The sequence below is a fragment of the Pelobates fuscus genome, chromosome 3 (assembly GCF_036172605.1).
Source record: "Pelobates fuscus isolate aPelFus1 chromosome 3, aPelFus1.pri, whole genome shotgun sequence".
Taxonomy (NCBI): domain Eukaryota; kingdom Metazoa; phylum Chordata; class Amphibia; order Anura; family Pelobatidae; genus Pelobates; species Pelobates fuscus.
Genome location: NC_086319.1, coordinates 358,754,379 through 358,779,279, shown reverse-complemented (window position 1 = coordinate 358,779,279; position 24,901 = coordinate 358,754,379). Strand labels below are relative to the sequence as shown.

The window sequence follows — 24,901 nt, the reverse complement described above, 5'->3', positions numbered from 1 at the left end:
TTATCCCTCCCATAGCCAGTAGCCTGTGTTTGTTATACATTATCCCTCCCATAGCCAGTAACCTGTGTTTATTATACATTATCCCTCCCATAGCCAGTAACATGTGTTTATTATACATTATCCTCCCATAGCCAGTAACCTGTGTTTATTATACAGTATCCTCCCATAGCCAGTAACCTGTGCTTATTATACATTATCCCCCCATAGCCAGTAACCTGTGTTTAGTATACATTATCCTCCCCATAGCCAGTAACCTGTGTTTATTATACATTATCCCCCCCATAGCCAGTAACCTGTGTTTATTATACATTATCCCTCCATAACCAGTAACCTGTGTTTATTATACATTATCCCTCCATAACCAGTAACCTGTGTTTATTATACATTATCCCCCATAGTCATTTATCGTTGGACCTAGGCAGCATGATGTCTTAGGCCGGCCCAGAGAGTGAGTGAGTGAATAATATAATATATATGTTCAGTAACATATTAGTAATATATGTAAATTGGGTTCATGCAAAGAGGGTGAAAAGGTATTAAGGAAAAACACACTTATTGCATCAAATTTACAAAGCCAAACTTTTTAAAGCTTTCCTCATTTCTTTCTCGGGATGAGGAATATATCGGTTGTAGACTGAGGATTTCCATCTAAAAGAAAATGTTACTTGCGCTTTCTCCTTAATCCCTATGTATATTTAGACAAATGGAGGTCATTTAGTTGCTCCAATGGCCATTGGAGGGATGCCCGCCTGCCAACGTCAAGGCAGACCCCCCTAAGCGGGTCCTAACACTGACCCTTCAGCCTGCTTCCTTGAGCTTCTGGCAAAGATATCTCTAATGAGACAGAAAGGGGTATTTTTTATATACACCCCTTTACTTATTAACCCTTAATAGGGAACACATGGGATGGGTAGCAGCATTGTAACCAGGCTGTGTGATACAAAGTAAATACAAATACAAAAAGAGAAGTCCTGCGCAGGACTTCTCTTTTTGTATGAGGATTTCCATCTGCCCAATCTTTTAATAATATGCACTGGAGTGTCAGTGTTGAAGGAGACCGAAGCTGCCCCTATTCTAAATGAAAGACCCGAGACATGGATACAACCCAATCTTAGGAGTAGTGTTCTGATGTAGAAGATGAATTTAGCCGTAGTCAGAGTGATTCAGTGAGAGTAGTGGTGAAATGTGTGTGGCATGACTGAGTGTGGGTAAGTAAGAGTCAAGTATTGCACATTGCATTGGAGAAGCCTGGTTGCCCGCCTGCTGCCTTTGGACTATGGACCAGACTTTATTTTCCCTGCAGAAAGGCTTATTCATGCCTTTCTGCCGGGGTGTTAGGTAGATTTTATCTACCGAACAAACTGCCGAAGGAGCGACCACCTGGGAGCTGGAGTGTGCCGCCAATTTACCTCCTTGAAGCTGCGGTTAACTGCAGCTTAATTGACGAATACAGGGTGGTCTTTGTTCATTTACCGAACACGTGGCGGCGGCCATTTTAAAAGTCCCGAGCGGCCAGCGGTGTTCAGCGCTTACACCATGGATCTAAAAACGGACACTTATTTGCACGAACACCGCTGAGCCGTCCGCCGCCTGGTTCTTACTCGTACAGATCTAACGAATACATGTTCATCCGGTACTTTTGTTATGTGAATGTGTTAACCCAGGTAGCTATACCATGGAGCCTATTCGTGTAATTAAAGACTTTGGCTCCATGGCAATTGAACTGTGTGAATAGGATCTGAGCGCTATTCGGTATTTTTTTTTTTTTTATTCTTTATTTTTGCAGTGCATGTATAATTGACAAAAACAGTTGTCTGCATCAAATATCGGTATCATACAATATTTTGTAACTATGGTTATTGTGGTTTTAGGTAGTTTGTCCGCACCATTTTATGTGTGGTGTTATCCGAGAGTAGTCTATCAAGGTCAGTCGGGGTGTAGCTTACGTGAGTTGTATAGTCGTACGGGTGAGTAGTGATCCGAGGGACCTGGCTTGTAGTGCTGGTATGCGGGCTGGAAAGTTGCAGGACATATGGGGTAGTTCCACACAGTAATGCATGTGTAGGGTCTGTCAGGCGTTCATAGTGAGATAGGGGTGCTCTGTCATGAGTGTGTGTCTGGCTTCTCGTATCTATTCTTTGGTATTGTGGCGTTGTGTCTCATGGCCCCTTTCCCTGCTGAGTGATGTGCCCCTTACCTTGGTGGTGTCGGGGGGGTGGGGGAGCGCACAAAACTATTCAGTAGTTTTGTGCGCTCAGATCCCAGTTATCTAGGGGATGTGTGACATGTCTGTGTTTTATGTATAAAATATGACTGTGTATTTTAAAGTGTTTTTATGTTTTTGTGCTCACCATGTGCATAATGGCGATTTGCCTTTGTCCTGGGAGATAATTAAATTACTTCTCAATTATCTCCAGGGCAGAGGAGAGGAAGCCAGGAAGCATTGTGGTAAAGTATTGTGACTGTATGTCCTAAATTGATACCTGTCTGTCTTTTGTTACAGTCTCCCATTTGGTCCCCTAGGGGAGTGTCCACCAAGTGGGAGACCTGCATCAATACTGGGCTGGTAGCCCATAATAAACCAGACCACTGCTTGACCTTCAACACGGAGCCTTGTCTCGTCTTTGGGGGGATTCACTGTATGCTGTTAGAGACTGATTGCCAGGAGTGTAAGCCGCTTGGGAGCTTTTCCTGTTCGTCTGCTAGCAGCTATTCGTGAGGTTCCGGTTCGGGAGTTTGGAGTGCTACCTTATTCCCTTGTATGCAGTTCGGGAGTTTGGTGCATTCACTTGTATTCAATTCGGGAGTTTGGTGTTTTACTGAAGCTGCCTTGATATCTGAAAGTGGAATATCACCTAAACGGATTTTAACCCCTTGTCTGCTGAAACGGTCCGTTACAGTAAGCATGATTTTTAGCGATATCCAATATTTTTAAGGTAGTCCCAGTGCCACCACTCATATCTGGTGTCACAATAGCTTGCATTTAAAAAAAAAAAAAAAAACTTTTTTGACTGTAATATAATAGCAATCAGTTTCCTTCACACGTGTGCGTTTCAGGGCCTGCCAGGTCACAGTGTCACACCAGTGCAACTCATATCTGGTGTAACAGTAGTGTACATTTAAAAAAAAATACAGGGGGCTTGCGGTCACCTTTCGGGGACCCTTGGTGTTGTACGTGGCTGGGTGGAGGAAGAGACCTTCAATGACATCAGTGAGGACAAGGAACGGGACATGGCTAGCTTGGTATCCAACCTTGTGCAAATAGGGAGTTTGCGGTTGTCCAAATGGACTGTTTGCAGTTGTTTGCGGTGCGTTAAACGGGGAGTTTGGTCTGTCACTGTGAAGCGGGCGTAACCCTTACACTACCTGATCGAACATCATACCTGATGTTTTAAAGCACGTTATTCCAACCAATTTAGGAATGTTAGGTGATTTCTGCCCTTTATGGATTAAAACCAGAGTCTGCATCAACTATGTAATTTTCCATGGGAGTTTTGCCATGGATCCCCCTCCGGCATGCCACAGTCCAGGTGTTAGTCCCCTTGAAACAACATTTCCATCACTATTGTGGCCAGAAAGAGTCCCTGTGGGTTTTTAAAAAATCGCCTGCCTATTGAAGTCTATGGCGGTTCGCGAACATTTGCGGAAATTCGCGTTCGCCGTTCGCAAACCGAAAAATTTTACGTTCGCGACATCACTAGTTGCAATACCTAGTTATATACCAGTGGCTTATTCTTCTTGTCCCCATTCGTAAACTCTGTACATATTATATGTCTGTTATAAAGTCTTGTGGTAATATTCTAAATAGAATTACAGTTAGTTACTGGACACTAGTGATGTACCGAACTGTTCGCTGGCGAATAGTTCCCGGCGAACATAGCGTGTTCGCGTTCGCCACTGCGGGTGAACACGTGGGCGGTTCGATCCGCCCCCTATTCGTCATCATTGAGCAAACTTTGACTCTGTGCCTCACGGTCAGCAGACACATTCCAGCCAATCAGCAGCAGACCCTCCCTTCCACACCCTCCCACCTCTCTCCCAGCATCCATTTTAGATTCATTCTTAAGCTGCATGCTTAGTGAGAGGAGGGAAAGTGTAGCTGCTGCTGATTAGATAGGGAAATTGATAGCTAGACTAGGGTATTCAGTGTCCACTACAATCCTGAAGGACTCATCTGATCTCTGCTGTAAGAACAGCACCTCAAAAAGCCCTTTTTAGGGCTAGAACATCAGTCTGCTTTTTTTTGTGTGTAATGTAATTGCAGTTGCCTGCCTGCCAGCTTCTGTGTCAGGCTCACAGTGCATACTGTGCCCATTTGCCCAGTGCCACCACTCACTCACTGCTGGTGTCACAATAGCTTAAGCTTGCATTTAAAACCAAAAAAAGTTTTTCACTGTAATAGATTGAAGAAGAGCAGTTAGTTGTCTGCCAGCTTATGTGTAAGGCTCAGTGGATACTGTGCCCATTTGCCCAGTGCCACCACTCATATCTGTTTTCACAATAGCTTATGCTTGACATTTAAAAAGAACATTTTTTTTTCACTGTAATAGATTGAATAGCGGTTAGTTGCCTGCCAGCTTCTGTGTCAGGCTCACAGTGGATACTGTGCCCATTTGCCCAGTCAGTGCCACCATTCATATCTAGTGTCTCTATAGCGTGCTTTTACAAAGAAAAAAAGTTTTCCATTGTAAGCTAATAGCAGTCAGTGTCCTTAAAGCGGGTGTTTCAGGCCTTCAGCGTGTGCCCTGCAGACCCCTGCCAGTGTACTTTGACAGTTGCCACTCATATCTGGTGTCTCTATAGCGTGCTTTTACAAAGCAAAAAGGTTTTCCAGTGTAAGCTAATAGCAGTCAGTGTCCTTAAAGTGGGTGTGTCAGGCCTTCCTTCAGCGTATGCTCTGCCAACCTGAGCAAGTGTAATTTGCCACTCATATCTGGTGTCACAATAGCGTGCATTTAAAACCAAAAAACTTTTTTCCACTGTTATAGATTGAATAGCAGTTAGTTGTCTTCAAGCGGGTGTGTCAGGCCTACAGCGTGTACTCTGCCAACCTCTGCCACTGCACAGTGCCACTCATATCTGGTCTATGTCTCAGGCAGGCAGCATTACACACATGGACTACGGTGTGATGATGATGATGATGATGTTGTACCCGCTGCTGCTTCCTTTGCTGAGTTGTCAGATACAAGTAAAGCGGTTGATGATGACGATGTGTCCATGGATGTCACGAGGGTGCCCGCTAGAAGAGAAGAAGAACAGTGGGAAAGTTCAGAGGGGAGACAGAGAGGAGGAGGAGACGAGTTGGAAGCAGGGGGATGTAGTCGCAAGGAGCTAGTGGCATAATCAGACAGCATGCATCGGCACCCGGGGTCACCACCAGAATGCCGTCATTGCAGAGCTCAGCAGTGTGGCATTTTTTTTGTGTGTCTGCCTCTGACAACAGCGATGCCATTTGCAACCTGTGCCAAAAGAAACTGAGTCGTGGGAAGTCCAACACCCACCTAGGTACAACTGCTTTGCGTAGGCACATTATCGCACATCACAAACGCCTATGGGATCAACACATGAGTACAAGCAGCACACAAACTCAAAGCCGCAATCCTCCTCCTGGTCCAGCATCTTCAGCCATGTCAACCACTGCTGTCCTCCTTGCCCCCTCTCAACCATCCGCCACTCCGTCTCTAGCCTTGAGCAGTTCCCGCTCATCTGCCCACAGTCAGGTGTCTGTCAAGGACATGTTTGAGCGTAAGAAGCCAATGTCACAAAGTCACCCCCTTGCCCAGCGTCTGACAGTTGGCTTGTCCGAACTATTAGCCCGCCAGCATTTTTCGTTGATATGCATTTCTATTTCTTCTTAGATAACAAAAAAATTCTGAGACGACGTTGGCAGGGCTATTCACTTGTGTGATCTGTCATGTCATTTGAATGTTAATTTGAACTGTGGGGCACAAGAACTTGAATCGAAAACATCTTTAAGCCAACTATGTTTTACCCAAGCTTAGTGAATAACTAACATTAACAAGTCGGATTAAACGCACTCTGCACTCGAGGTATGATCTGCTTAAATGACCCCACTCGGGCCCTAAATGGTAAAACGTTTCACATGGGCATACGAAAGGTACACATGGCAATTAAAATCAGAAAATATGTAAAACATTTTTAGATATACTGGAAATTAGTACACCAATACGATTAAGCACTGTACTTTCTGTACTTTCTGGATTCATGTTTGCACGTTTTTTTTAAGAATTTGCCAGGAATCTATTTTTTAAGTTGTTCCCCTCCTCTTGACACGATCAATGACCTGAGAGTCTCCGTAAGCAGGGTTGACCTGTTCGTCCCGTTTTCCATTCAAGTTGTGCATGATGTCCCGGCTAGGTTTCCAGGGACAAATGTTGGAGCCTTGGCGTTGCCCCAATATGGAGGGAGCGTGGAGTTTGTTGGAGGCTTCGATGTGAGTAGCGAGTCTAGGGGGAGACCCAGTTGCCCCAGGATTCCCTCTGCCTCCTGCATGTTGCGTACGGTATGCCTGGCGTACACATGGCGACTTCTCGCTTCAGTAGTTAGGACACGCCCCCCTAGCCCGCCAGCTTTTACCATACAAGCTGGTGGAGTCTGAGGCGTTCTGAAAAAATTGTAGCTATTGGGACACCGCAGTGGAAGGTACCCGGACAAAATTTCTTTTCAAAAAAGGCAATCCCCAACCTGTACTCGATTGTGCAAAAGGAAGTAATGGCATGTCTGGCACACAGTGTTGGGGCAAGGGTCCATCTGACCACTGATACCTGGTCTGCAAAGCATGGTCAGGGCAGGTATATCACCTACACTGCGCATTGGGTAAACCTGCTGACGGCTGCCAAGCATGGAATGCGTGGCTCTGCAGAGGAGTTGGTGACACCGCCACGACTTGCAGGCAGGCCTGCTGCCACCTCCTCTACTCCTCCTACTCCATCTTCTTCCATAACCTCCTCGGCTGAGTCATCTTCTACTGCTGCATCTTGCTCCACATCAACGGCACCCCCCCCCAGCTCCCCAGGTGCTATTCCACATCCCTATTCTGCTGTGTGTCAGTGTGTATCAGGGGCTTTGAGGACAGGTGTCAATCCATAACTGCCAAGTGACCCTATGTAGGGGGAACAGTCTCTATTCTGCTCTTTGTCAGTGTGTATCAGGGGCTTTGAGGACGGGGAACAGTCCCTATTCTGCTCTGTGAGGAGGAGGAGGAACGGGAAATGAGTAGCTCAGCATCCAACCTTGTGCAAATGGGGTCTTTCATGCTGTCGTGCCTGTTGAGGGACCCTCGTATAAAAAGGCTGAAGGAGAACGACCTGTGCTGGGTGTCCACGCTACTAGACCCCCGGTCTCTATTCTGCTCTGTGTCAGTGTGTATCATGGTCTCTGAGGACGGGGAACAGTCTCTATTCTGCTCTTTGTCAGTGTGTATCAGGGGCTTTGAGGACAGGTGTCAATCCATACCTGCCAAGTGACCCTATGTAGGGGGAACAGTCTCTATTCTGCTCTGTGTCAGTGTGTATCAGGGTCTCTGAGGACAGGTGTCAATCCATATGTCAAGGTGTCAATATGTCATATGTCAGGTGTCAATCCATATCCATTGTGATTTAGGAATGTTAGGTGATTTCTGCCCTTTATGGATTAAAACCAGACTCTGCATCAACTGTGTAATTTTCCATGGGAGTTTTGCCATGGACCCCCCTCTGGCATGCCACAGTCAAGGTGTTAGTCCCCTTGAAACAACTTTTCCATCACTTTTGTGGCCAGAAAGAGTCCCTGTGGGTTTTAAAATTCGCCTGCCCATTGAAGTCAATGGCGGTTCACCCGTTCGTGAAAGTTCCCGTTCGCGAACCGAAAATTTTGTGTTCGCGAATCTCTACTGGACACATACTGACACATTATTGGTGTCGGCATCTAACTCTCTGCTTACCAATTGCGATATTACCGACATCAAGTTCATTTATGTCCAACATCTCAGGAGTGTATTGGAGACTCTTAACACTAATTTAGTGTACGCTGGGTATATACTTTATTTCTCTGTCTTTTTTCTTTATTACATTTCATGGGTGGGAGATTGATAAGACCAGGCATTTAATTAAGGGGTGCCCTTGAAGGCACAAGACTCAGGAATCTTATTCTATACACCTTTCTCTGTCACTACCTAGGCAACCTGTTTGAAAACCCTTTCTTTATACTTTGACCTATTAGTTAGATGCAGTTATTGTTGCAAATACAGCCACTATATATTGTCCTGTATGTATAAACAATGTTAATGTATGTGTATACCCCTTTAAAAGAACCAAGCGTGTATGTATTATGTGTACTATGGTTCAGGGGAATGCTAGCATTCGTATGCTGACGGCATGAAAACCGCCAGCATTCAGGTAATCGTTTCACAAACGGTGAATTTCAACACCATTCGTGAAATGAACAAACTACCGAATAGAGACCACACACAGGAGGTCGTGTGGCCCCCATTAAGGATTGCAACAATGTTGCAATCGTTATTTAAGAGGATTCATGGTGGCCGTCGTTCGACTACCGACCATGCGGCGGTCGGCCATTTAGGATCCTTTGTTCGTCCAGCGGTATTTGGTCGTCGAGCGCCTGGAACTAAAATCGGCTACTCGATGGCACGAATACCGCTGGACTTCCAAGCCGTGCGGGAGCCCCGGTCTTTCGGTAATGTGGTCTCCTAAGCTCAATCGGTAGTTTGAAGCAAGCATAAGTATAATATGTTTTTCGTGCGGCGTTCGGTTATTTAAGCTGGGATCGGAGCGGTACTTTCACAAAATGTGCGCTCAGACCCCAGCTATCTACCGAACATCCAGCCATGTTAATGTACCGAATATTACCCAAGTTATGGATTTTAAATGTAAATTGTCGGTTCTGCTGCACGAGGGGATAATCCACTTAACTGTATATTCCAGTGGGAGTATCCCTCTCGTCCAGCAGTGCCTGATGGGAGAAATGCAATGCATGATGGGAGAAATGTGGGTAATGCCCCTGCTATGTCATTATGGAAACCCCTTGCATGGGGACCTGCATAAATGCAATAAATGGAATAAAGCACTCAGTTGACTCCCAGCCTATGTCTCGTCTAGTTCTTGGGAGGGAAGGATTCTTATTACGCTACCTGGAATATTGTATGCTGTACCTGCCTATGCTGATTATTGCCTGTGTTCCTGCCTACCAGCGGAGACCTTGTGGATTATACTGCCTCTCTGCTATAGTTATTACTTAGGCAACTTTTGTGACTAATAACCGGTTAACTGCTGCCTGTCAGCAGTCCTTCACAGCTGAGCTACTATTTTCTGTTCCGCTGTGGCGAAGCATAAGATAACATCATTCAGTGCAGGCAGCCGTTGCTACACTATAATATACTGCTTTAATTTTTCAGCTAAAACGGAGTCAGCTCGGCAACCCCTTAACTCATACTTTACTGCTTAACAGTAACCTCTAATTTATCATACATACGCTGCTACTATCTAGGCAGCTTCTGTGATATTTAACTGTTTAATTGTCGTCTGTCAGCAGCGCGTCTCAGCTGAAATACTATCTTTGATTTTTTTTTTAGGTCAAGCACCAAAGAACATTATTCATTTTTGTATGTAATGTTGACCCATGTTGTTAGTATGTACTACCATGCAGGGATTTATTTATAAATCTCCTCACTACTGACAGCACTGCTTTAGCAGTCGTCTTATCTCCCCCCCTCCGTTACAGCTATTAGTGATACATAATACAGTATCACTTCTATTACTTGGGAATACACTGATGTTATATTGTAGCTGAACAGTATTGTTTCTGCATTAGTGTTATTATGTATACACTTTTATAGCCTATATCAGTAGTCAATGAGCTTTACTCGCTGTATAGTGTCCACTCACTCCTGCTGTTCTTACAATTTTTTTTTTCTACATTTATTTATTAAAAGTTACTTTTTAAGCTTGTAATTTTTTCAGCAAATGATACACAGGTAGAATGGCATTTTTTTCTTTTTTTGTTTATTCTCTATGAGAATTACAGTTATGTTTTTACCCTTTGCTATCCCTCCTCTATCTTTTGAGATATTTGAGCAATATGTTTTATAAATAGGTTGCCATGGTAACCCGCAGCTTATTTTTTTTCTTTCCCTGTGCATTAACTATTTGCTGACCTTCACTACTAGGGCATAACTGATTTAAAATCTTATGGCAGTGTTTAAAATCAAATTATTATCTGGGGTAAATCCAATGATACCCCGCTCGGGTGGATTACATAAATTAATCATTTACACAATATTCGGTGAAAAAAAATGAACACACGGGCTTTTAATTTGATTTGGTTGGATACAGTGACACGTTTATACTGTAATTCTGTTCTTTAAGTATAGTGATTTTATTTAACTTTCTTTTTAAACAATTTTTGTAAGACTGGTGGGAGTACTAGAATCTGTGGTCTGGGGGCTAGGAAGGGGCATGAACCCACTGACGTAGGAAATAAAAATGGCTAAATGTCCTGACTGTAGAAGTAGATTTGAGGTTGAAATATAACCTGTATTACTTCTATATAAAACAAAAGGATTAGAATGAGTTAGAAATGTTTAGTGAAGCGTAGCCACGACTTTAAAAAGATTATACGGTGTACGTGAGCCATAGTGGTTCTGAGTCACTAAGATATAGACTTGGTGTAAAGAACTAGGATGTGTCTTAGAAAGTAGGATCATGCTAGTATTCAAAGCACTAGCCACAGCTACCACTTAGTTTCTTCTAAAGAGCAACAATGTATCTTCTAATTGTCTGTATTGGAAAAAGGGGATGTCCTGGTATACTTAAAGGGACACAATAGTCACCAGAACAACTACAGCTTATTGAATTTGTTCTGGTGAGTAGAATCATTACCTTCAGGCTTTTTGCTGAAAACACTGTCTTTTCAGATAAAATGCAGTGTTTACATTACAGCCTAGTGATAACTTCACTGGCCATTCCTCAGATAGCTGTTAGAGATCCTTCCTGGGTCACGGCTGCCTAAAATGCATCCATACATCTCCTCCCTCTGCATGCAGACACTGAACTTTCCTCATAGAGATTCAATTCATCTCTATGAGGAGATGCGGATTGGCCAGGGCTGTGTTTGAATCATGCTGGTGCTGCCCCTGATCTGCCTCCTTGTCAGTCTCTGCCAATCCTATGGGGAAGCATTGTGATTGGATCAGGCTACCACTTCTGATGATGTCAGCAGACTGCTTGTTTTTCTGAGGCGAACAGCATGCAGATTTACAGCTTCAGGCTTGAATACAGTAAGATTTTGCTATATTTATGGAGGCATGAGGGGCCCAGGGGGGCTAGATGGTGGTTTTAACACTATAGGGTCAGGAATACATGTTTGTGTTCCTGACCCTAAAGGGATCCTTTAACTAGGACGGCGATCAGAATTTTGTCATTACAATAATTTCTTCTCAGTGATATTATTATCCTCCTGTCAATATAAGTATATCCTCCTGAGTATTAGCGATCTTTTAATCAATAAGATTGCTTGTATTTAGACATCTCATTGATTCAGTTTTCATTCAATATTCGAATTGGTGACATATTCTGTCAATCACCTAGTCTGCTCTTTGAACGATTTAAACAACCAATGATATTGTCGATTTAAACAACCAATGATTATTATCCAGCGGTATATTTAAACCTCACGAACTGGAGGCTAGTTTCCCCCTGAAACGCGCGTCAGGGCTCACTTTTACTCATGACCAGATTTGTCTGACACCATTGCTACACAGACTGAAAAGTATGATTTAGTAGCAGGAAGGATCCTCCTTCTCCCAAGATTTTACAAGTCTGGGTAGTTACAGACTGTATTGCCTTCAAGCACAGGTGCCCTCAAAGGCACAGTATATAATCTCTGGTTAGCAGCATTTTACACATCTTTATATTTTCTTATTTTGAAGTTAGATATTTACTTTTTCATTTTGATCCTCTTTTTTTATTTACTTTACGGACAACAGGTTTTGAATTGCGCCACTTAGTTAACCTTCCCCCTTTTTCCAATACAGACAACTAGAAGATACATTGTTGCTCTTTAGAATTGTACGCCCTCCGGTCTTAAGGGGTTAATTTAAAACAAAAAATAAAAGTGAAGTTCACTGTAAGTGTACCTTGATCGTGTAATCATTTGAGTTAAATTATGCAGCCAAATATTGTTTCAATAGCCTTGAAAGAAATATACTTTTACAGTATGTTAATATTCGTATTTTGTACTAAAAAAAAAATAGCACGAATCTCACATTTTATGAAAATATCATAAACAAATATATTAAAATAAATAAACGCAACTTTGAAAGCTAAGCTTTGAAAATGTACACACTCACCTCCAAGAAAATGTTCCAAGAGGGGCGTTACTGTCTTTAGGTTGACCACTGGAGGATATGTAGTGCAAGCAGACTGATCCGGTGCAGTAGTTTACATATCTATGATTATAATAAGAGTTGAGTGAACCTGAACTGAAAAGTTCGGGTTCGTACCGAACATTACGTTTTATGGACCCCGGACATATAACTGTATGTTCGGTTTGGAGTTCGGCAAATTAATTATGCGTTTTGAAAGGCCGCATGGCAGCCAATCAAATGTTTGACTTGTGTGCCCTTAGAAGCCATCACAGCCATGCCTACTAATGCCTACTCCAGCGCGGTGGGTGGGGGCCCTAAATAACAATAAGGTTCAATTGGTTAGCTTGAAATCCAGCCAGAGTGCTCTGTGTCATTCCAAAGAACTGTCCCACGCTGTGTAAAATGAACGCACTTGGATTGGTGGATTTCAAGCCAACCAATCAGAGTGCTGTGGCAGGTAAATGTAGAGACTTACCTGTCAGTCTCTTCATTTACCTATAAGAGCACTCTGATTGGATGTTTAAACCCACCAATCAGAGTGCTCGGAGTCCAATTGCAGGGCGATTAACTATATATACAAATTAACTATATTTTTATTTTATTCTATTTTATTTTATTCCTACATCATCTAAATGCATCATTGTTTATATTATGGAGTACGCATCTTCATGTATTATGGGACTTTGGCTAAAGTTTGTAGGGATAATGTGTATCTGCACTAATTTTTGCAACTGGGTCTCTGAAGTAGATTTTCAAAAACACTATAATATTACCTTACACTGTTTCCTTCTCTTATATAACCTGAAATTAATATAATTGAGTTAAAATGTCCATATTTTGTAAAGTGTTCATATTGCTGTACTCTCTAACGTGTTTAACTACTTCCATCTCAAAGATAACCCAAGGGATGAGAAGCAAACCAAATATGGGAAACTGGTACCAGTACTGGTGATTGTCCTAATTTTCATGGTCCTAATTTTGTTGATCCTGCTGGGACTGCTGTTCATGCACTGTGAGTATACTCTGGGCGTACTACATTGGCAGGGAGGAATCACTTTATAACATTAAATTTTTGCAAATCTCTGCTGTTTGTTTTTTATGCATGAGATATGCGCAGTGAAGAATTAAGTGGTGTTATTTTGAACAAATGCCTGTGTTACCAATAGGAGATTCTACCATTGTTTTAGCTGTGGTGTTTTGATAAAAATCACTTGTAACATAGAAATTAAACTTTGACTTCAGATAAGAAGCAAAAGACCAACCAAGTCTTAATTAGTATTTCGTATTCATATATCTTAGAGTCAACTATATTATAGTTTTTGTCCCATATTTTTTAATTCTACTGCAGCTAAAGTCTATTGTGTATACACACACACACACAAACACATTATATACAGGTGATACTCAAAAAATTAGAATATCGTGCAAAAGTTTATTTATTTCAGTAAGGCAACGTAAAATGGGAAACTAATATATGAGATAGACGCATTACATGCAAAGAAAGATAGTTCAAGCCGTGATTTGTCATAAGTGCGATGATTATGGCTTACAGCTCATGAAAACCCCAAATCCACAATCTCAGTAAATTAGAATAGTACATGGAATCAGTAAAACAAGGAGTGTACATAGAACAATATCGGACCTCTAAAAAGTATAAGCATGCATATGGACTCAGTACTTGGTTTGGGCCCCTTTTGCAGCAATTACTGCCTCAATGCGGCGTAGCATGGAAGCTATCGGCCTGTGGCACTGCTGAGGTGTTATGGAAGACTAGGATGCTTCAATAGCGGCCTTCAGCTCTTCTGCATTGTTCGATCTCATGTCTCTCATCTTTCTCGTGGCAATGCCCCATAGATTCTCTATGGGGTTCAGGTCAGGCGAGTTTGCTGGCCAATCAAGCACAGTAAACCCAGGCCATTGAACCAGGCTTTGGTGCTTTTGTCAGTGTGGGCAGGTGCCAAGTCCTGCTGGAAAATGAAGTCAGCATCCCCACAAAGCTCATCTGTGGAAGGAAGCATGAAGTGTTCCAAAATCTCCTGGTAGACGGCTGCGTTGACCCTGGACTTAATGAAGCACAGTGGACCAACACCAGCAGATGACATGGCTCCCAAAATCAACACAGACTGTGGAATCTTCACACTGGACTTCAAGCATCTTGCAGTGTGTGCCTCTCCATTCTTCCTCCAGACTCTGGGTCCTTGGTTTCCAAATGGTTTCCCTCCTTATGGAGGGTGTCAATGATGGTTTTCTGCACAACTGCCAGGTCAGCAGTCTTCCCCATGATTGTGATTCCTACTGAACCAGACTGAGAGACCATTTAAAGGCTCAGAAACCCTTTGCAGGTGTTATGGCTTACTTAGCTGATTAGAGTGGGACACTGTGAGCCTAGATTATTGCACCTTTTCACAATATTCTAATTTACTGAGATTGTGGATTTGGGTTTTTCATGAGCTGTAAGCCATAATCATCGCACTTATGACAAATCACGGCTTGAACTATCTTGTTTTGCATATAAATGCGTCTCATATATTAGTTTCCCCTTTTACGTTGCATTACTGAAATAAATGAACTTTTGCACTAATTTTTCGAGTATCATCTGTGTGTATGTGTGTATATATATATATATACACACACACACACACACACACACACACAGATGATACTCGAAAAATTAGTGCAAAAGTTCATATACATACATACATACATACATACATACATACAGGCCCGGACTGGCCATCGGTCAAATGCCCGGTGGGCCGCGATGGCCGTGGGGCCGAGGCCGGCAGGGGAGATCCCGTGCAGGGCCAGCGCCGGCCCCGCTGTGTGCTTCCATGGGCCGGTGGGGAGATCAAAGATCTCCCTCACCAGCCCAGAGACACTGTTAAAGGCGGCCGCCCGGGGCTGAGGAGTGAGGGAAGCAGGAGAGAGGACCGGCGGAGCTCTATCCAGCAGCTCCGCCGGGTCCTCTCGCGAGGTCTGAGCGTTGCCGCGGTAACCGCGGCAACGTTCAGATCTCACGAGAGTGAACTCTAGCCTGCAGGTTAGAGTTCACTCTCACCACTAGACCACCAGGGAAGGAAGCTGCGGAAAGAATCCCCCCTCCCAGGCATAATGTAAGAAGGGAGGGGGGATATTAAGCAACTGCCCCACCTCCACTAGGACCACCAGGGAAGGAAGCTGCAGAAAGAACCCCCCCTCCCAGGCATAATGTAAGAAGGGAGGGGGGGATATTAAGCAACTGCCCCACCTCCACTAGGACCACCAGGGAAGGAAGCATGGCTGCTTCAATGGCACCACGGCACCCCCCTCCCCTCCCAGGATAAAGGTAAGAAGGGAGGGGAGGGGGGGATATCATTTTTTTTATTATTAACAAAAAAAATATTTACATTTAAATAAAAAAAAAAAATCACACTAACAGCCCCCTCACACACACACACACACACAGCACATACATATACACACACAAATATTTTCTTTGTCTGTTAACTCACTGAGGGTTATTTTATATTATAAATATATATAACCCTCAGTGAGTTAACAGACAAAGAAAATTAGAAACCTAGAATGTGACAGCAGATAAAAACACCCTCACACACAGCACCCCTCTTACATACACACACACTGCGCCCCTCACACATACAATACGTCCAAATATATATATATATATATATATATATATATATATATATACACACACACACACACTACAGCACCCCTCACACTGCACCACTACACACATTACGCTCCAGATACACGCTAGATCCCTTACCCTATATGCACTCTTAATCCTCTATACACACACACACACTCGATCTCCTACACACACACACACTACATTCCTTGTCAGCAAACACATACAACATTCTCTAAACACACCCTCTCTACAACCCCTACACACACTACGTCACCTATACACACACACACACTACAGCCCGTATGCACACACTCGCTACATCCCCTATAACACTATGCCCCCTATACACACACTCTACAGCCCATAGCTACACATATTACACCACAAACACAAATGAAATTGACCTATTTACACAATACCACACCACACTCTACACACATGCAATGCCACAAGCAGGCTCCAAACACATGCACCATACACTTTCCCGGCCCTTTTGTCCTCTGGTATCCCACTTGTGGAGACACCAGAGACAATTTAAAAGCAAACACAGCGCAAGCATGTTATTAAATTTGCTTGCGCTGCGCAGAACAAATACAGGGCCTTTTTCTAATGCTAGAGCTCTTCAGCAGGGCTCTGCGCATTGAACCAACATGCTCACTTTGAGGGGGGCGTGCTTGTCATTAGTGATGACAAAACACACCTTCTCTGGCCCCGCCCCTTTTAGGGGGCCACTCTGATTGAAAAAAATGCCCGGGCCTAATTTTTTTCCCAGTCCGGCGCTGCATACACACACACACTTTATATGTATAGACAGATGCACCAGTATAATGTGTATCCAGGACCGGATTTTCCTATAGGCTAACTAGGCTTCAGCCTAGGGCCTCAAGATCGAGAGGGGCCTACATTCAAATTGTTAGCAAAATTAAAATTACATTATTTTAAAAACACTGAACACTAAAACACTGAACCGAAAATAAGGAGAAATTCTACGTGTGACAAGACCAATCTCGCCACATTGCATTGGAGGAGCCTGGTTGCCCGCCTGCTGCCTTTGGACTATGGCCCTGGGAGATTGGGCCCTTTAAAAACAGTATTTGGCCATACCAGAGTGTATGTCACTCATTCTGGCCCTAAATAAGTGAGGTCATTCGGTACTTGCCCTGTGTGAGCGGTGATACCCCAGATAGCTATGCCATGGAGCCCATTCATATAATGAAAGACTTTAGCTCCATGGCAATTGAACTGTATGTGTGTGGTCTGAGCGCCATTCAATAATATGCGCTCAGACCTAAGCTATCTGGGGATATGTTGCATGTCTTTATTTTATGTAGTAAATGTAACCTTGTGTATTTTATGTCTTTTTGCAACCATGTGCTCAATGGAGTCTGCCTCTATCCCTGGATATAATTGGATTATTTTCCCATTGTCTCCAGGAAAGAGGGCTCTGTAAAACCGGTCTGAGCCAGATAGCCATGTGCCAGCCAGGGCCCAAAATATATTTTACTAACTTTTGAACCCCTGGTCTGATTCATGCCATTTTTTAATATGTTGTTCCTCTGAATGAATTGATCGTGAATATGTAATTTATGTGAATGTGATGTATGGTTTTAGAGTTATGAAAGTTGGGTAAAAAGTATGTTTTAACTGTATGTATAATTGAGTTTCCTCTCAGGATAAGGGGAGGGAATATGTGGGATGTAACTGATGTGATTGGTTGTTTTATACCTCCCTGTGGGCAGTCCTGTATTTGTAACAACTGCAATAAAAACCAGGCTGGGTGTGCCAGCACCTCAGACCACTGCTTGACCCTCAACACGGAGCCTTGTCTCATTCTTAGGGGGGGATTCACTGTATGCTGTTGGAGACTGATTGCCAGGAGTGTAAGCTGATGTATGCTTTTCCTGTTCGTCTGCTAGCAGCTATTCGTGAGGTTCCAGTTTGGAGTGCTATTTTGTATCCAGTTCGGGAGTTTGGTGTTCTGCAGTAGCTGTGCCTCAGAAAGGGGATTATGGCCTAAACGGATTTTTAACCCCTTGTCTGCTGAAACGGTCCGTTACACTATGCATATGATATAACCAGTGGCGTACTAAGGAGGGGGCGGTCCGCCCCGGGTGCCACTTACTAGGGGGGTGCCCGGGGCAGACTGCAATGCCCCTCCTGCCGCGATCGCTGAGACCGGCGGTCTGCAGCTCCGCAATGTGCAGAGCTGCAGACCATGGATCTCGCGTGCACTGCCCAATCAGAGCGTTGCCGTGGGTTACCACGGCAACACTGATTGGGTCTCGCGAGATCCATGGTCTGCAGCTCTGCACTTTGCGGAGCTGCAGACCGGAAATGAGGGCCACCAGACCACCAGGGACCCCACCGGACCACCAGGCAGCCCCCACTGGACCACCAGGGATTTAAGGTAATTTTTTTAGTCACCCCCCCTCTTCATCACCCACCCTCCCCTCATCTCGACTTTTTTTTTTAAATTTATTATCCGTGCCACATTTTTTATAAAGGTTAGTACCAATCACAACATGTTTCATTTAACATTTATATATATCACAGTAATGATGTATTTTATTGTCTCTCATGTAATTTACAAACTTAAAAATGGGAGGTGAAAGGGCCTCATAAGTGGAATAGCCTAGGGCCTCTTTTCATCTAAATCCGGCCCTGTGTGTGTGTGTGTGTGTGTGTGTGTGTGTGTATCTATTAGTTGTTTCATTCTACATTGATGAATCAGGTAAATATATTTTAATTGATCAGCTTAGAGTTTAATCTCACCAGCTACTCACAGACAACCTTAACCCCTTCAGGACGGAGTCAATACTGCACGTTCTAAACAAAACCTGGAATTTGCGCTATTTGTCTGTTCAACCGTAATTCACCACTGTCACATTAAGTGCACCCACACTTATTATATAGCATTTTGTTCAGGAGAAACAGGGCTTTAATTTATCATTAACTATTCATATATGGAACATAATTTATTATGAATAAAATTTAAAAAATGTGAGAAAATAAGATTTTTTTAAAAAAAATATTGTATTTCCGTCTAACATTTTAGCTGTGAATGTCATAATACTGTTAGGTTTTACTGCACAAAAATGCACATATTTGTAATCAACAATGTCTCACGAGTACAACAGTACCCCCCATTAACAGTTTTTATGGTGTTTTGGAAAGTTACAGGGTCAAATATAGAACGTTCCATTTTCAAATTGAAATTTGCCAGATTAGTAATGTTACCTTTCATAATTGTTTTTGTGTGAAAAAAGAAAGAACGAATATTTGGCCAGTGTTTGTGACTAAGTGGCTACTAAGAAAAACAGGACATACCCCATTTGCAATACCTTGGGTTGTCTCCTTTTGTAAATGGTATACCATCATGGGGGTAATTCTCATTCCTGGGCTACCATACGCTCTCAAAGGCAACATAACCAATCTGGCAAATTTCAATGTAAAAAAAAATGAAACGCAAGCCTTATATGTGACTCTCTAACTTTCCAAAACACCATAAAACCTGTACATGGGGGGGTACTTTTATTCTCGGGAGACTTCACTAAACACAAATATTAGTGTTTTAAAACATATTACAACAATAATATAGACCATAAAAGTGCAGTTCGTTTGTAAAAAAAATGCAAAAAACTTCACTTTTACTTAAATATCATTGTTGTAATACAATTTACCAGTTTGAAACACTAATATTTGAGCTAAGCGAAGTCTCCTGAGTAAAACAGTACCCCTTATGTACAGGTTTTAAGGTGTGTTGAGAGTTACAGGGTCAAATATAGTGCTTGCGAATTAAATTCTCTGCACTTTCTCCCTGTGTTGTCAGGCATGTCAATCAAATTTTAATTAATCAAATCACATAATTATGTTAAAAGATTATTTAAATATACATGTAGGATTTTAATATATATGCATTTATAGATATCTAAATTCTACGTGTATACTAATGTAATCTTTTATGCAATTATATGTACACGGTTGTTTGTGATAACAAATTTACATTTTTACATTTTGTTTCAATATATTTTATTATTTTATTTATTATTGTAGTTATAAATATACATACACACACACACAAACACGGAACGTCATTCTAAGTGTATTTTAATACTAATATATGTACTTATATTAGTATTAAAATACTGTAATGAGTCTTACCTGATAGGGAGTCCAGCTCGCAGAGTTATACGCTCACCCTTGCAAAGTAGACACAGACCAGGGTGACCAGGTAAGACGCCACCTGGCCTGTGAATCTGTGCATGGGGGCTTTCCATGAAAAGTGCTCCAAGTCTCAGTACAGCAGGGATTAGCAGAAGCGTAGTCATGGAAAGCCAAAATCAGGGAAGCCAGAGATCAGAGTAGTCCAGGAGGAAAGCCAAGATCAGAAGCCGGAATCAGACAGGAAAACTGGAACGCAGATACGGAGAGACAGGAACCAAACAAGGGAACCAGAGTCAATTAACTGACACCCCTCCCAGGGTGTGACAGGCTTTTATATCCAGCCAATTAATATGGCATACAGGTGTGCTAGAGTAGCCATGGGTAAGTTCAGCTCCCAGTGCTGGAACAAGGCAAGGACACCTATTACGGCAATACTATGAATGGCTGGATAGCACAGTGGCAAAAGAGCAAGATTCACAAAGTCCAGGGTTCAAATCGCCTGCTGGGCACTCCTGGGGTGACCTCGTCTGGCAGAATGGATGTCACGGCAAGAGCCTTGACAAATACACTATGTATGACGTTAAATCTATATAATATGTGTATATATATTTATTTTATTTTATAACATGTCTAATATTTTTTTTTACAGATCCCACCAGCAGGGGGACTGTCTGACATTTCAGACAGTCCCCCTGCTGGCAGATCCACAGCCAGCTATAGGGGGGCATGTGATCGCTCTTTGAGAGCGATCACATGGCCCCCGGGGGCTTCTTTTGCCATGGGAGGGCTGCCTGGGCTGTGAGGCAGTCCTCCCGAAGCGGAGCGCCGGGTAGGTAAGTATCCCGGGTGCTCCAGGGCTCAAAGCCGCTACGGCGTTCAATGCCGTCGCAACGGCTTTAAAGCCCACTAAATGCGGGACGGCATAGAACGCCATAACGGCGTTAACGGGTTAATCTAAATGTGATAAACAATAAATAAATTTAATTTTAATATTTTAAAACACCCTAACACCCTTATCTTCCAATTCCAGATACAGCTATGTCTGGTAAACTAACAGAGATAAAACAGAATGGTAAGTTTCCTCATCTTAATAATTTATGCACAAAAATAGTTAGCGATATATATATATATATATATATATATACATGCTGAGAACAGTGTGTCGAAGGTTCATACAACTAATAAAAATTAAGTCTTCAATGTAAAGTCAAATCGACCTATTATTCTTCTCGTTGTCATAAATGAGTGCCATAAAAGAAACACTCAGAGTGCTATAACCAGAGGCAAGTCTAGATTTTGTGAGGACTTAGGCAAAGATTAAATATAAGGCCTCATAATTCCATTCTCTGTGTTTAAGATTATTTATACTCCACTAACATTAGTAAATAATATGATAGTTCTTCATTGATATTACATCCATGAATATTCTATATTATTAACAGTACCCAACCCAAGACATTGTGCTGCCTGGATCCAACAATTAAATGCTGCCCTTCCCCTAAGTGTGTTGTGTATGTTGTGTGTCTGTGTGTATGCTGGGGATGTAGGGTGTCTGTGTTGTCCTGTCACTCTGTGCAGTGGCGTACCTACCATGGTCGCAGGGGTCGCACCTGTGACCGGGCCCATCACTTCAGGGGGCCAATCGGGAGGTACAGCCACTTCACTTGTGAGGGGCCCTGGCCACCTGAGGGCCCCATGAGCCCAAGCCCCTTATAAGCACACAGACCTGGTCAGGTCTCCCTCCAGGGTCTTTGCAGAGTTTGCACAGCAGGAAGGGGAGGAGGCTCTCTGCCTCCACCTCTGCGCTGAGTCCCAGCTTTCTGAGCGTTGCCACGGTATCAACGGCAACGATCGATTCAACGTAGTGCAAGGACTCGCAGGAAGAGCCTTCACCCGGCAGAGGTGAAGGCAGAGAGCCTCTGCAGGACCACCGGATCACCAGGAAACATGCTGTCCTTCCCTGGATGCTGGTAGGTCATATACTAAATCAATTATTTTTTTAATAACATGAACAAAATAAATATTTAAAAAAAAGATGCTCCCTTTTCAGCCCCCACTCCTCCTATCCTATCCAGCAGACACTCTCACACACACAATGCATCCCTACACACAAAGACACACACACACACACACACAATATGCATCCCTACACACACAATTCATCTCTACACACACACACAGACACACAGTGCATCCCTACACACACACACACACAATATGCATCTCTACACACACAATGTATCCCTAAACACACACACACACACTGCGTCCCTACACACACACACTGCGTCCCTACACACACAATGCTTCCTTACACACATACACACGCATGCACAAACAATGCATCCCTTACACACACACAGAAACAGACACTACTTACTTTACAGTAGTGGGGAGAGAATGACATGCATGGATGGGCTGGGACGGGTGAGACGCATGGAGGGGCTGGGGGGGATGAGACACATGGAGGGGCTGGGTGGATGAGACACATGGGGGAGCTGGGGGGATGAGACGCATAGAGGGGTTGGGGGGTATGAGATGCATGGCAGAGCTGGGGGGGATATGAGACGCATGGAGGAAGGGGTGCAATTTTTGCACTTGGGCCCAGTGATTTCTAGTTACGCCTCTGATATAGGATATAGGCCGGGATATAGGCAGGGAAAGGATATGACATTATAGCCGTGCCCCTCCCACACACAGTGCAGCTCCTCAATGGAACTTCTGACACGTGTGCTGTGAGAAAAACGGACAGACAGCATCCCAGCCAGTCAATCACAGCACAGGGTAAAGGAAAGAAGAGACATACATAGGATAGGAAGACATACAAATGGAGAGGACGAAAAGGGGGATAGTCAAGGAATAGATACGGGGGGCGAGACACAAGTAGAGCTGGGAAAGAGAGAGAGACAATTGAAGGTGACAGAAAGAGAGCTAGAGACTGGTGGAGGCTGTTAGAGAGAGAGAAAAGTAGGTAGGGGAATTTTTACAATAGGGAGAAAAATGACAGAAATTTGAAAAATCATACAGTAATGTTCAATACAATCTATATTTGTCACTTCAAACTGACAGTTTGCATTTGTACATATTGGGCATATTGATATAATATAACTTCTATCTGTATTCACAAACACACACCTACAGATACATTCTGAATTGCACAATGACATTCCACAAAATATTCCTGTTTTCACATATACACATTTCATACATGTAAAATAAAATGCATGCAAATACACACACACATGGACTACAAACATATACACATACTTTACAAATATATAGAAACTTGCTATCTAGCGCGTATGTTTGAGGTAGAAAGGCAGCTGAAACACCCAAATCCGGTCCAGTAGAAAGTGCATAAAATATGTACTCACTCATTCTCTTTTCCCATGTTTAGTATCCAGAATCAATAATGACACTGTGCAGTCAAGAATGAGTGGTAAGTGCCCTTTTAGGAAAATATATATTCCTTCTCCCAATCTGCTGTGAATCTGTGCAAATAATATTGTCTACAGGGGAAATATAATTTTTTTTTTACAAGTTACATTACAAGTAAATAGCCTTTTTTTCTTTACAAGTAACAATTTATTTTATTGTTTTTTTTTTTTTGCTTTCTTTCATTTATATATTTTTTTTAAACCTTTTTCACTTACATTTTTCATTAATTCTCTTTTGGCTTTATTCCTTTCCAATAGAGATTACAGATTGACCAAAATTAGATTAACTAACATTTTTCTCCATTTTCTAAAACAAATGCACGTGTGACCGAGAGTCAGATAATATTTCCTATTTGACAGAATGACTGATAACACCGAAAATGTTCTCCGTGCTCATGTGTAATGGGTACCCACCCATGTTAGGATTGATGTACAGGATATACTATGATGTTAGGTTATAGTTAACTGTACTGAGTGTGTTCTTTGTTAGTGTTCCTTAATGCTTCTGTAGTGATTATGCCCTGTCCCCAACTTGTAGGGTTGTGAGTTTGCCGTCGTAATAATGCTGTATAGAATGTTAGGACTTAGGTTTCTAGGAGTTGTTTTTCCACAGGAAGAATCTGACAAACTAACTATAATTCCCATAAATCCTTATTCTACCTTTACTGTTACCTACAATAACATCAGAGCCATTCTTCCATCTTGTATCAACAGGCTTGGAGTTTTGATTTTGAGAGAGAAGTTAGTTCTCCTTGGTTCCTTGGTTTTAGCAGACGTAGAGTATTCGATGTGCTGTATATTCTTGGTCTTTTGCAGATTTACCCTCATGTTCTCTTTTCCCTTTCTCAGTATCCAGAATCATTGATGACATTGCACAGTTAAAGGAGAGTGGTAAGTGTCACTATAAGAATATATGTCCCTTTTCACATATAGCTGAGTGAATATGTGCCAAAATTATTGTCATCATTATTCACTTAGTCAAAAATTCACCACGGAAATTTAACATATTTTTAGGCCATATTTGTCGAGCTAGAAAAAGTCAGCTATGTTAGTGGAGAAGACAAGACTCTGGGACTCTACAAATTGAAAAACGTAGGATAAATTGGTGACTTGGAAAAAGTTGCCAACTCAGCTATTGTCATTCAGCTTTTTATTTTAGCCTAAATTTTAAAAATTTAATAAAACATAGATAATTTGCACTATGCAACTATACATTTTGCTGAACATAAGAAGGACAGAGTCATAGTTCTTTACAATAAGCATTTAAATGAACACTATAGTGTC

At 42.5% G+C, this 24,901-nt stretch overlaps 1 protein-coding gene across 1 annotated transcript in view; it reads left to right on the top strand.

Annotated features, from left to right (window-relative positions):
* Positions 1-24,901, top strand: part of LOC134601829 (CD209 antigen-like protein C) — a 44,174-nt gene that overhangs the window by 8,397 nt on the left and 10,876 nt on the right. The window contains exons 2-5 of the mRNA XM_063446329.1: positions 13,278-13,394; positions 21,211-21,252; positions 23,578-23,619; positions 24,467-24,508. Coding sequence (XP_063302399.1) covers positions 13,278-13,394; positions 21,211-21,252; positions 23,578-23,619; positions 24,467-24,508 — 243 coding nt within the window. The remainder of the gene's footprint in view (positions 1-13,277; positions 13,395-21,210; positions 21,253-23,577; positions 23,620-24,466; positions 24,509-24,901) is intronic.